Source organism: Pseudoliparis swirei, chromosome 16 (genome assembly GCF_029220125.1).
Source record: "Pseudoliparis swirei isolate HS2019 ecotype Mariana Trench chromosome 16, NWPU_hadal_v1, whole genome shotgun sequence".
In the NCBI taxonomy this organism is placed as follows: Eukaryota; Metazoa; Chordata; class Actinopteri; order Perciformes; family Liparidae; genus Pseudoliparis; species Pseudoliparis swirei.
The window spans coordinates 2,129,547-2,142,778 of record NC_079403.1 but is presented as its reverse complement, the minus strand read 5'-3'; the positions used below and the strand labels follow the sequence as shown (position 1 = coordinate 2,142,778).

Genomic DNA, 13,232 nt, shown 5'->3' with positions numbered 1-13,232 from the left:
GCTGAGAAGGCATTTGACTCCGTCAATTGGGATTTTCTTTACAGAACTCTTCATAGATTTGGTTTTCATGTCAGGATTATTAAAACCTTACAATCATTATACAATACTCCTACTGCAAGGGTCAAGGTCAATGGTTATTTATCAAATAGGTTTACCCTGGAAAGGGGTACAAGACAGGGCTGCGCATGGTCACCAATATTATTTGCACTTTTCCTTGAACCACTAGCCCAATATTTAAGACAAAACAGAGAAATAAGAGGCATTCAACTGGCAGAAAGAGAGCATAAGATAGCTTGCTACGCAGATGATGTACTAGTTTATCTTAGCCAGCCAACACACTCTTTGCCCCAGCTGATGCTGGCACTTGAGAAATATGGGCAATTATCAGGATATAAGGTTAATGTGGGTAAAACCCAAGTACTATCGTATAACTATAATCCAACATCAGAAATGGATTTTGCTTGCCATGACCCATGGTCATGGCAAGCAAAATCCCTTAAGTACCAAGGCATAAATATTCCAAAAGATCTGTCAAAACTATCAGGATATAACTACTCACCTATAAACAAAAAAAATCAAAGAAGATATCACAAGATGGAACCTCGTACCTTTCTTTAGTTTCAGCTCAAGAATACAATCTAATAAAATGAACATATTAGCCAGATTGTTATATCTATTTCAAACCCTACCAATAGAAGTTTCTCAGGGCCAGCTTTATGAATGGGACAAAATGTTGTCGAGATACGTGTGGCAAGGCAAGAGACCAAGGGTTCGCCTTAAAACACTGCAGTTAGTAAAGGAGAAGGGGGGGTGGGGTCTGCCATCCCTCAAGGAATACGACTATGCCGCCCAGACAAGAGCTATAATATGCTGGTGCAATCCTTCATATGATGCACAGTGGAAAGACATTGAAGAAAAAATATTTCCCATTCCAATACAAGCAATCATAGCTGACTCTAAAATGCAACACTACATAAACAGTTCTGATAATCCATGGGTCAAATTGACCCTTAAAGTGTGGAAGAATATCATTAGAGAATACAAACTTGAAGGAGATCTACTGTGCCTTAAATGGTGTGGATATGACTCAGACTTCACACCAAATAAAATGGACACCAGATTCAAAAAATGGAGAGCTAATGGAATAACAGCTTTATGCAATATTATGAAGGGAAACAAACTGTTTAGTTTTGAAATGATTAAAGAAAATGATCTTTTAGAGAAACAGGACTTCTTTAGATACCTACAGTTGCGGCATTTTGTCAATGAAAATGTTAAAAAGGTAACAGAGGTAAACTCCAGTCTCATAGAACTGTTTAAAAGAGCATACAAGTCAAATTGCAATAAAGGGGCAATATCAGCCATATATAAATGCTTTCTAGAGCTTAAAACTCATTCAACAGCATACATTAAAGTAAAATGGGAAAAGGAATCTGGGATAGATATTTCTGAGGAAGAATGGACATTAATATGGGGGTATCGATGGAAATGTACCAGTTCAATGAGCTGGCGAGAGTTTAACTGGAAAAATTGTATAAGATACTTCATTACACCATCTCAGACATCTCATTATAGCGATAACATTCCTGTTTGCTGGAGAAAGTGTGGACACCAAAGCGCAAACCATTACCACATCTTCTGGGACTGTCCCATCATTAAAAACTTTTGGAAGGCGGTACACAATGCTTTACAGGACATCTTTCACGAGGACATCCCTTTGGACTTTAAGATTCTGTACCTTGGAAATATACCTCAAAGCTGGCCGAAAGGGGACAGACTCTTGATAAATGCAATGCTGGTGGCCAGTAAAAAGTCTATTACCAGAAAATGGTTATTACCAGAGTGTCCAACAATCACATCATGGAGAGACATTGTGACAGAGATCTACAGAATGGAGCAGATTACAGCCCATGTTAACCAAAGAACGGAAACATTTCTTAAGCACTGGCAAAAGTGGTGCAACTATGTCACAGATAAATGGCCTGACTGTATTTCTTTACTCTATAGAAAATGATTTCTCCCTGCTTTATTTGATAGTTTTGTTACTTTGGTATTGTTTTTGTTTCTTTATTTGCATATGTGTTTATTTTTTTGTTTTTTACTTCTCTTTATACAAAGAATCTGAAAAATGTCAATATGTGTATGTGAGATTCTGAACACTAATAAAATATAAATTAAAAAAAAATATATATATACATATATATATACACAAATGTTCATATGTTTTTATTGAGTTGTGGAAGTACTTTTACCGAAGGGTCTGAATGAATTTTCCAATAGTGTGTTGCTCTCAGTGGCGGGCCGTGGGCCTGGGGCCTGGGCCTTCAGTGAGGTCCTACACAGTCCCACCCGAATTAATCCACCTCTTATTACTCTCATTATGATGCCATGGCTCTAGACCAGGGCTGCTCAATACCTCGATCGCGACCTACCGGTCGATCGCGGCGTAGTATTGGTAGATCGCATGACATTAAAAAAAATTGGCCCGCCCCCGTCATTTTCTCTATAGCACGTCTTTGTTCATTTATTAAACTAAACAGCCGTCTGATGTTGATCGTATCTACACAACAGCATGTCATTTCTCTCGGCTCTCCGTCTCGCGCGCTGCAGAATGCGCGCATCGGGACGGAGAAAAAGAAGAAGAAAAAGTAACTTGCACTAGTTTGTTCACTAAACAGGGCATTGTCGCACCCAAAGCAGTTTCACCGTGATGATAAAGACACATAACTATTCACTGAAAATAAAAGAAAGAAAACAAATAATTTGCAACATAGGCTATTTGCCATTTTATTTTGTGCCAAACATACAGACACATTTAATAAAAAATAGAATGCATTGTATGCCTACTCACCAAAGACTGATTATTTGAACACAAAATCCATCCTTCTTTCTTTCCTCAAGAAGACTTCAATGACTCTGTTGTACAGTCTATCAAATTCAGTTTCCTAGTTCTGAGGTTCTGCAATATTGGTAATCCAATCAAAAGACGTGCAGCACTCCGCCTGCTAGCTGGCTCCTGTGCCGGTTCCGGGGCCTAGAGGAGCCAACTCTAAAGCTGATTGGTTGACACAACATTGTCATTCCCATTCACTTGAAGCTACCAGCGCCCGCAATGTTGATTCTGAAGGCCTAAGGGCAGATTTTAGCCCCCTGGCAACACACGATGGCTGAATATGATTGGATAAAAGATCTAACATAAAGACCAGCCCTCCAAATCTCAACCTGGGGCTGGCAGCAGCGCAACCAAGAGGAAAGCTATGAAATGAAGAGAATAACTCTTACTCTGGGAAATAATTGAATACATATTTGTGGGAAAATATATTTAGAAAAAAATATATATTCTGATGATGTTTAGGCCAGCAGAGAAGGCCTTGCTGGCCCTGACGGCCCGCCACTGGTTGCTCTTAATTTATTGTAATTTAATTCAATTTAAATTTCATTTTAACCCCTTTTGAAAGAACTCGCATGACGGGCGACATCCCGTCCACTAGGGGGCGCTGTGGTGTAAAGCATAACCATGACACCGCAGCTGAAGAAGGCTGAAAATAAATGATTGACACCTTGTTGGTCCAAAGAGAACCCGGAGGACGACCTCTCGGCCAATCAGATGAACATATTCAACTCGTGTGGGCGGAACCGGAAGTATCCCTTCAGACGTCTTTTTAAAATTCGCTGTTGACAGAAACAGTCAGCGGCTTCAGCTCTTCAGAAACCTCAAACACGGTCGGAAACATTGAATCAACTGACATATTGATCATCTGTAAGTGTATTCATGTCGTTGTGTTTGTAAGACGCCGGTTGTCGGGTGAACGTAAAGACGCCGTGTGACGCGTGTTCAGCCGCTGCTTCCGGTGTGTTGTCGCTAGTTTCCGACGCGCTCGCGTCCCCACGGCGACGGTCACGCCATCATGGGCGAGGTGGAGCTGTCCTGCCGGGCCTACGTGAAGATGTACCTGCACGCCTGCCTCTTTCCGCGGTGCAGCATCAACGGGCTGCTGCTGTCCTCCGGCTCGGCAGGGGGCGCTGTGTGCGTGACGGACTGCGTGCCGCTGCTCCACTCCCACCTGCCGCTGGCCCCCATCAGCCAGCTGGCGCTCACACAGGTAGGACAGGTGTGGTGGAGGAAGTATGACAGTCTTTAAACCGGTAGAAGTACTAAGGGAGGAAGTATTACAGTCTTTAAACCAGTAGAAGTACTGAGGGAGGAAGTATTACAGTCTTTAAACCAGTAGAAGTACTGAGGGAGGAAGTATTACAGTCTTTAAACCAGTAGAAGTACTGAGGAGGAAGTATTACAGTCTTTAAACCAGTAGAAGTACTGAGGGAGGAAGTATTACAGTCTTTAAACCAGTAGAAGTACTGAGGGAGGAAGTATTACAGTCTTTAAACCAGTAGAAGTACTGAGGGAGGAAGTATTACAGTCTTTAAACCAGTAGAAGGACTGAGGAGGAAGTATTACAGTCTTTAAACCAGTAGAAGTACTGAGGAGGAAGTATTACAGTCTTTAAACCAGTAGAAGTACTGAGGAGGAAGTATTACAGTCTTTAAACCAGTAGAAGTACTGAGGAGGAAGTATTACAGTCTTTAAACCAGTAGAAGTACTGAGGGAGGAAGTATTACAGTCTTTAAACCAGTAGAAGTACTGAGGGAGGAAGTATTACAGTCTTTAAACCAGTAGAAGTACTGAGGAGGAAGTATTACAGTCTTTAAACCAGTAGAAGTACTGAGGAGGAAGTATTACAGTCTTTAAACCAGTAGAAGTACTGAGGAGGAAGTATTACCGACTTTAATCCAGTAGAAGTACTGAGGGAGGAAGTATTACAGTCTTTAAACCAGTAGAAGTACTGAGGAGGAAGTATTACAGTCTTTAAACCAGTAGAAGTACTGAGGAGGAAGTATTACAGTCTTTAAACCAGTAGAAGTACTGAGGAGGAAGTATTACAGTCTTTAAACCAGTAGAAGTACTGAGGGAGGAAGTATTACCGTCTTTAAACCAGTAGAAGTACTGAGGGAGGAAGTATTACAGTCTTTAAACCAGTAGAAGTACTGAGGGAGGAAGTATTACAGTCTTTAAACCAGTAGAAGTACTGAAGGAAGTATTACAGTCTTTAAACCAGTAGAAGTACTGAGGAGGAAGTATTACAGTCTTTAAACCAGTAGAAGTGCTGAGGGAGGAAGTATTACAGTCTTTAAACCAGTAGAAGTACTGAGGGAGGAAGTATTACCATCTTTAAACCAGTAGAAGTACTGAGGGAGGAAGTATTACCGTCTTTAAACCAGTAGAAGTACTGAGGGAGGAAGTATTACCGTCTTTAAACCAGTAGAAGTACTGAGGGAGGAAGTATTACCGTCTTTAAACCAGTAGAAGTACTGAGGGAGGAAGTATTACAGTCTTTAAACCAGTAGAAGTACTGAGGAGGAAGTATTACAGTCTTTAAACCAGTAGAAGTACTGAGGGAGGAAGTATTACAGTCTTTAAACCAGTAGAAGTACTGAGGGAGGAAGTATTACAGTCTTTAAACCAGTAGAAGTGCTGAGGGAGGAAGTATTACAGTCTTTAAACCAGTAGAAGTACTGAGGAGGAAGTATTACAGTCTTTAAACCAGTAGAAGTACTGAGGAGGAAGTATTACAGTCTTTAAACCAGTAGAAGTACTGAGGAGGAAGTATTACAGTCTTTAAACCAGTAGAAGTACTGAGGAGGAAGTATTACAGTCTTTAAACCAGTAGAAGTACTGAGGAGGAAGTATTACAGTCTTTAAACCAGTAGAAGTACTGAGGAGGAAGTATTACAGTCTTTAAACCAGTAGAAGTACTGAGGAGGAAGTATTACAGTCTTTAAACCAGTAGAAGTACTGACGGAGGAAGTATTACAGTCTTTAAACCAGTAGAAGTACTGAGGGAGGAAGTATTACAGTCTTTAAACCAGTAGAAGTACTGAGGGAGGAAGTATTACAGTCTTTAAACCAGTAGAAGTACTGAGGGAGGAAGTATTACCGTCTTTAAACCAGTAGAAGTACTGAGGGAGGAAGTATTACAGTCTTTAAACCAGTAGAAGTACTGAGGGAGGAAGTATTACAGTCTTTAAACCAGTAGAAGTACTGAGGAGGAAGTATTACAGTCTTTAAACCAGTAGAAGTACTGAGGAGGAAGTATTACAGTCTTTAAACCAGTAGAAGTACTGAGGAGGAAGTATTACAGTCTTTAAACTAGTAGAAGTACTGAGGGAGGAAGTATTACCGTCTTTAAACCAGTAGAAGTACTGAGGAAGGAAGTATTACAGTCTTTAAACCAGTAGAAGTACTGAGGGAGGAAGTATTACAGTCTTTAAACCAGTAGAAGTACTGAGGAGGAAGTATTACAGTCTTTAAACCAGTAGAAGTACTGAGGGAGGAAGTATTACAGTCTTTAAACCAGTAGAAGTACTGAGGGAGGAAGTATTACAGTCTTTAAACCAGTAGAAGTACTGAGGGAGGAAGTATTACAGTCTTTAAACCAGTAGAAGTACTGAGGAGGAAGTATTACAGTCTTTAAACCAGTAGAAGTACTGAGGGAGGAAGTATTACAGTCTTTAAACCAGTAGAAGTACTGAGGGAGGAAGTATTACAGTCTTTAAACCAGTAGAAGTACTGAGGAGGAAGTATTACAGTCTTTAAACCAGTAGAAGTACTGAGGGAGGAAGTATTACAGTCTTTAAACCAGTAGAAGTACTGAGGAGGAAGTATTACAGTCTTTAAACCAGTAGAAGTACTGAGGGAGGAAGTATTACCGTCTTTAAACCAGTAGAAGTACTGAGCGAGGAAGTATTACAGTCTTTAAACCAGTAGAAGTACTGAGGGAGGAAGTATTACAGTCTTTAAACCAGTAGAAGTACTGAGGGAGGAAGTATTACAGTCTTTAAACCAGTAGAAGTACTGAGGAGGAAGTATTACAGTCTTTAAACCAGTAGAAGTACTGAGGAGGAAGTATTACAGTCTTTAAACCAGTAGAAGTACTGAGGAGGAAGTATTACAGTCTTTAAACCAGTAGAAGTACTGAGGGAGGAAGTATTACAGTCTTTAAACCAGTAGAAGTACTGAGGAGGAAGTATTACAGTCTTTAAACCAGTAGAAGTACTGAGGAGGAAGTATTACAGTCTTTAAACCAGTAGAAGTACTGAGGAGGAAGTATTACAGTCTTTAAACCAGTAGAAGTACTGAGGAGGAAGTATTACAGTCTTTAAACCAGTAGAAGTACTGAGGAGGAAGTATTACAGTCTTTAAACCAGTAGAAGTACTGAGGGAGGAAGTATTACAGTCTTTAAACCAGTAGAAGTACTGAGGGAGGAAGTATTACAGTCTTTAAACCAGTAGAAGTACTGAGGGAGGAAGTATTACAGTCTTTAAACCAGTAGAAGTACTGAGTGAGGAAGTATTACAGTGTTTAAACCAGTAGAAGTACTGAGGGAGGAAGTATTACAGTCTTTAAACCAGTAGAAGTACTGAGGCAGGAAGTATTACAGTCTTTAAACCAGTAGAAGTACTGAGGGAGGAAGTATTACAGTCTTTAAACCAGTAGAAGTACTGAGGGAGGAAGTATTACAGTCTTTAAACCAGTAGAAGTACTGAGGAGGAAGTATTACAGTCTTTAAACCAGTAGAAGTACTGAGGGAGGAAGTATTACAGTCTTTAAACCAGTAGAAGTACTGAGGGAGGAAGTATTACAGTCTTTAAACCAGTAGAAGTACTGAGGAGGAAGTATTACAGTCTTTAAACCAGTAGAAGTACTGAGGAGGAAGTATTACAGTCTTTAAACCAGTAGAAGTACTGAGGGAGGAAGTATTACAGTCTTTAAACCAGTAGAAGTACTGAGGAGGAAGTATTACAGTCTTTAAACCAGTAGAAGTACTGAGGAGGAAGTATTACAGTCTTTAAACCAGTAGAAGTACTGAGGGAGGAAGTATTACCGTCTTTAAACCAGTAGAAGTACTGATGGAGGAAGTATTACAGTCTTTAAACCAGTAGAAGTACTGAGGGAGGAAGTATTACAGTCTTTAAACCAGTAGAAGTACTGAGGGAGGAAGTATTACAGTCTTTAAACCAGTAGAAGTACTGAGGGAGGAAGTATTACAGTCTTTAAACCAGTAGAAGTACTGAGGGAGGAAGTATTACAGTCTTTAAACCAGTAGAAGTACTGAGGGAGGAAGTATTACAGTCTTTAAACCAGTAGAAGTACTGAGGGAGGAAGTATTACAGTCTTTAAACCAGTAGAAGTACTGAGGGAGGAAGTATTACCGTCTTTAAACCAGTAGAAGTACTGAGGGAGGAAGTATTACAGTCTTTAAATCAGTAGAAGTACTGAGGAGGAAGTATTACAGTCTTTAAACCAGTAGAAGTACTGAGGAGGAAGTATTACAGTCTTTAAACCAGTAGAAGTACTGAGGAGGAAGTATTACAGTCTTTAAACCAGTAGAAGTACTGAGGAGGAAGTATTACAGTCTTTAAACCAGTAGAAGTACTGAGGAGGAAGTATTACAGTCTTTAAACCAGTAGAAGTACTGAGGAGGAAGTATTACAGTCTTTAAACCAGTAGAAGTACTGAGGAGGAAGTATTACAGTCTTTAAACCAGTAGAAGTACTGAGGAGGAAGTATTACAGTCTTTAAACCAGTAGAAGTACTGAGGAGGAAGTACAGTCTTTAAACCAGTAGAAGTACTGAGGAGGAAGTATTACAGTCTTTAAACCAGTAGAAGTACTGAGGGAGGAAGTATTACCGTCTTTATACCTGCAGAAGTACTGGAGGAGGAAGTATTACAGTCTTTAAACCAGTAGAAGTACTGAGGGAGGAAGTATTACAGTCTTTAAACCAGTAGAAGTACTGAGGGAGGAAGTATTACAGTCTTTAAACCAGTAGAAGTACTGAGGGAGGAAGTATTACAGTCTTTAAACCAGTAGAAGTACTGAGGGAGGAAGTATTACAGTCTTTAAACCAGTAGAAGTACTGAGGGAGGAAGTATTACAGTCTTTAAACTAGTAGAAGTACTGAGGGAGGAAGTATTACAGTCTTTAAACCAGTAGAAGTACTGAGGGAGGAAGTATTACAGTCTTTAAACCAGTAGAAGTACTGAGGGAGGAAGTATTACAGTCTTTAAACCAGTAGAAGTACTGATGGAGGAAGTATTACAGTCTTTAAACCAGTAGAAGTACTGAGGAGGAAGTATTACAGTCTTTAAACCAGTAGAAGTACTGAGGAGGAAGTATTACAGTCTTTAAACCAGTAGAAGTACTGAGGAGGAAGTATTACAGTCTTTAAACCAGTAGAAGTACTGAGGAGGAAGTATTACAGTCTTTAAACCAGTAGAAGTACTGAGGGAGGAAGTATTACAGTCTTTAAACCAGTAGAAGTACTGAGGAGGAAGTATTACAGTCTTTAAACCAGTAGAAGTACTGAGGAGGAAGTATTACAGTCTTTAAACCAGTAGAAGTACTGAGGAGGAAGTATTACAGTCTTTAAACCAGTAGAAGTACTGAGGAGGAAGTATTACAGTCTTTAAACCAGTAGAAGTACTGAGGAGGAAGTATTACAGTCTTTAAACCAGTAGAAGTACTGAGGAGGAAGTATTACAGTCTTTAAACCAGTAGAAGTACTGAGGTAGGAAGTATTACAGTCTTTAAACCAGTAGAAGTACTGAGGAGGAAGTATTACAGTCTTTAAACCAGTAGAAGTACTGAGGAGGAAGTATTACAGTCTTTAAACCAGTAGAAGTACTGAGGAGGAAGTATTACAGTCTTTAAACCAGTAGAAGTACTGAGGAGGAAGTATTACAGTCTTTAAACCAGTAGAAGTACTGAGGGAGGAAGTATTACAGTCTTTAAACCAGTAGAAGTACTGAGGAGGAAGTATTACCGTCTTTAAACCAGTACAAGTACTGAGGGAGGTAGTATTACAGTCTTTAAACCAGTAGAAGTACTGAGGAGGAAGTATTACAGTCTTTAAACCAGTAGAAGTACTGAGGAGGAAGTATTACAGTCTTTAAACCAGTAGAAGTACTGAGGAGGAAGTATTACAGTCTTTAATCCAGTAGAAGTACTGAGGGAGGAAGTATTACAGTCTTTAAACCAGTAGAAGTACTGAGGAGGAAGTATTACAGTCTTTAAACCAGTAGAAGTACTGAGGAGGAAGTATTACAGTCTTTAAACCAGTAGAAGTACTGAGGAGGAAGTATTACAGTCTTTAAACCAGTAGAAGTACTGAGGAGGAAGTATTACAGTCTTTAAACCAGTAGAAGTACTGAGGAGGAAGTATTACAGTCTTTAAACCAGTAGAAGTACTGAGGGAGGAAGTATTACAGTCTTTAAACCAGTAGAAGTACTGAGGAGGAAGTATTACAGTCTTTAAACCAGTAGAAGTACTGAGGAGGAAGTATTACAGTCTTTAAACCAGGAGAAGTACTGAGGGAGGAAGTATTACCGTCTTTAACCCTGTAGAAGTACTGAGGAGGAAGTATAACAGTCTTTAAATCAGTAGAACTACTGAGGGAGGAAGTATTAGCGTCTTTAAACCAGTAGAAGTACTGAGCTGAGGAAGTATTACAGTCTTTAAACCAGTAGAAGTACTGAGGGAGGAAGTATTACAGTCTTTAAACCAGTAGAAGTACTGAGGGAGGAAGTATTACAGTCTTTAAACCAGTAGAAGTACTGAGTGAGGAAGTATTACAGTCTTTAAACCAGTAGAAGTACTGAGGGAGGAAGTATTACAGTCTTTAAACCAGTAGAAGTACTGAGGGAGGAAGTATTACAGTCTTTAAACCAGTAGAAGTACTGAGGAGGAAGTATTACAGTCTTTAAACCAGTAGAAGTACTGAGGAGGAAGTATTACAGTCTTTAAACCAGTAGAAGTACTGAGGCAGGAAGTATTACAGTCTTTAAACCAGTAGAAGTACTGAGGGAGGAAGTATTACAGTCTTTAAACCAGTAGAAGTACTGAGGAGGAAGTATTACAGTCTTTAAACCAGTAGAAGTACTGAGGGAGGAAGTATTACAGTCTTTAAACCAGTAGAAGTACTGAGGGAGGAAGTATTACAGTCTTTAAACCAGTAGAAGTACTGAGGGAGGAAGTATTACCGTCTTTAAACCAGTAGAAGTACTGAGGGAGGAAGTATTACCGTCTTTAAACCAGTAGAAGTACTGAGGGAGTATTTGCAGTGTTTTTGACGTGCTCTCTCGGCCTCAGGTGGACGTGTGGTGTTCTCAGACGCAGCAAAGGATTGTGGGATACTACCAGTCCAACGCCTGCGTGTCGGACAGCAGGTGAGCTCCTCGTCCTCCAGATGTTCTGCCGGTTCTTCCTCCAGTGACCAGAACTTTCTCTCCTCCGCAGCCCGACTCCGTGTGCGCTGAAGATCGCCGACAAGATCTCCGAGCAGTTCGACAACGCGGTCCTGTTGATGGTGAGCCACTTCCTGTCAGCTGGTTGAGCCACTTCCTTTTGGCCGGTTGAGCCACTTCCTGTCGGCCGGTTGAGCCACTTCCTGTCGGCCGCTCGGGGCCCAGAAACGGCATCCAAAGCTTCTTGTGCTTCGCTCCCCAGCTGGACGGCGGTAAGATGACCTCTGACTATCGCGTTCCGCCCATCGTCATGTACGAGCGCAAAGATTCAAGATGGCTGCTCAAAGACAAGCACACGTGAGTTGTTGTTGTAATTCAACCTAAAAAGTAAAAGACGTGTATTAGGGATGCACCGATCTGATCGGCGCCGATCCATATCGGCCGATATTCCCATTATCGGTTTTGATCGGCGTTCTCAAAACGGCCGATCAGATGACGTAACATCTGTGAGAACTATCAGACGTTTCAATCGCGGCGCAACGGAGACGATGCGCCCGGCGAGGGCCGCAGAGGTCAGAGGTCAGAGGTCAGAGGTCAGAGGGGATGCTCACCACCGAGCGGCTCCCCGTCCCCCGAGTTGAATCTCTGGGTCGACTCAGCCGACTCTCACATGTCTGAGGCTCTGAGCCCCTAGAGATGCTCACGCTAAACACATTCCATCGGGAGCGAGAGGGTTTGAGAGAGTTAGCGGAAAGAACCACGTGAAACAACATCCGTTTTTCAAAATAAGATGTCGACAAATCACACACAAACATATACAAGTAAACAATGAACTGATTTTGTATTTTTATAGATCGTTTCTTAGATTTAGCTGAAATTATGCTAACATTAAAACATTTGTACTGTACCAAGGAAGAGTTTATAAAAATAAGTCAGACTTTTGTATGTTAAACAAAGTCCTGTCTATAGATTTCCCCAAGAGTTCCAGGAAATGAATGATGCAGATGTGTTCCATACATATCTGAAATCCCCTACAACAGCAATCAAACAATTTTAATGTATCAATTAGGACATTTTTCAAAGTAAAAGTCCTAAATGTTTAAAGAAATCTGTAATTTCTTTAATGTTTGAGGTGCTTTATATATGTATTTCCTCATAGTCCTCATAGCAATAATGCTCCACAATAAATAGAATGCTTCAATCGACACCGTGATCGGTATTATCAGATCGGCAGATACTGATTTCAGTGATCGGCACCAAAAACCTGATCGGTGCATCTCTGCTGTGTATTAATGTTGTGTTGGGCGTCACTGCTTCATGTTAAATAGTTAATTGTTTAACCCCCCCCCCCCGGTGGTCCAGCATCATGCTGCGGCACTGGGAGGAGACTCAGGCCATCGCCGGCCAGCTGCTGGAGGCCGGAGAGCAGGCGCACCTGGTGGACTTCGACAGCCACCTGGATGACATCACCAAGGACTGGACCAATCAGAGGCTGAACGCCAAGATCGCCGAGCTCGCCTCGCCGGCCAACGGCAACGTGTAGACCAGGAAGAGGAAGCAGCCCCCCAACGTGTAGACCAGGAAGAGGAAGCAGCCCCCCAACGTGTAGACCAGGAAGAGGAAGCAGCCCCCCAACGTGTAGACCAGGAAGAGGAAGCAGCCTCCCAACGTGTAGACCAGGAAGAGGAAGCAGCCCCCCAACGTGTAGACCAGGAAGAGGAAGCAGCCCCCCAACGTGTAGACCAGGAAGAGGAAGCAGCCCCCCAACGTGTAGACCAGGAAGAGGAAGCAGCCCCCCAACGTGTAGACCAGGAAGAGGAAGCAGCCCCCCAACGTGTAGACCAGGAAGAGGAAGTAGCCCCCCAACGTGTAGACCAGGAAGAGGAAGCAGCCCCCCAATGTGTAGACCAGGAAGAGGAAGCAGCCC

General features: G+C 41.5%; 1 protein-coding gene across 1 annotated transcript; it reads left to right on the top strand.

Moving 5' to 3' along the window:
• The first annotated feature begins 3,658 nt into the window (after window positions 1–3,658).
• Window positions 3,659–12,964, top strand: emc9 (ER membrane protein complex subunit 9). Its single transcript, XM_056433432.1, has 6 exons — window positions 3,659–3,760; window positions 3,867–4,103; window positions 11,211–11,287; window positions 11,358–11,427; window positions 11,568–11,662; window positions 12,668–12,964. The coding sequence occupies exons 2-6, from the start codon at window positions 3,909–3,911 to the stop codon at window positions 12,846–12,848; spliced, it is 618 nt and encodes a 205-aa protein (XP_056289407.1). The 5' UTR covers window positions 3,659–3,760; window positions 3,867–3,908; the 3' UTR covers window positions 12,849–12,964.
• The last annotated feature ends 268 nt before the right edge of the window (window positions 12,965–13,232 follow it).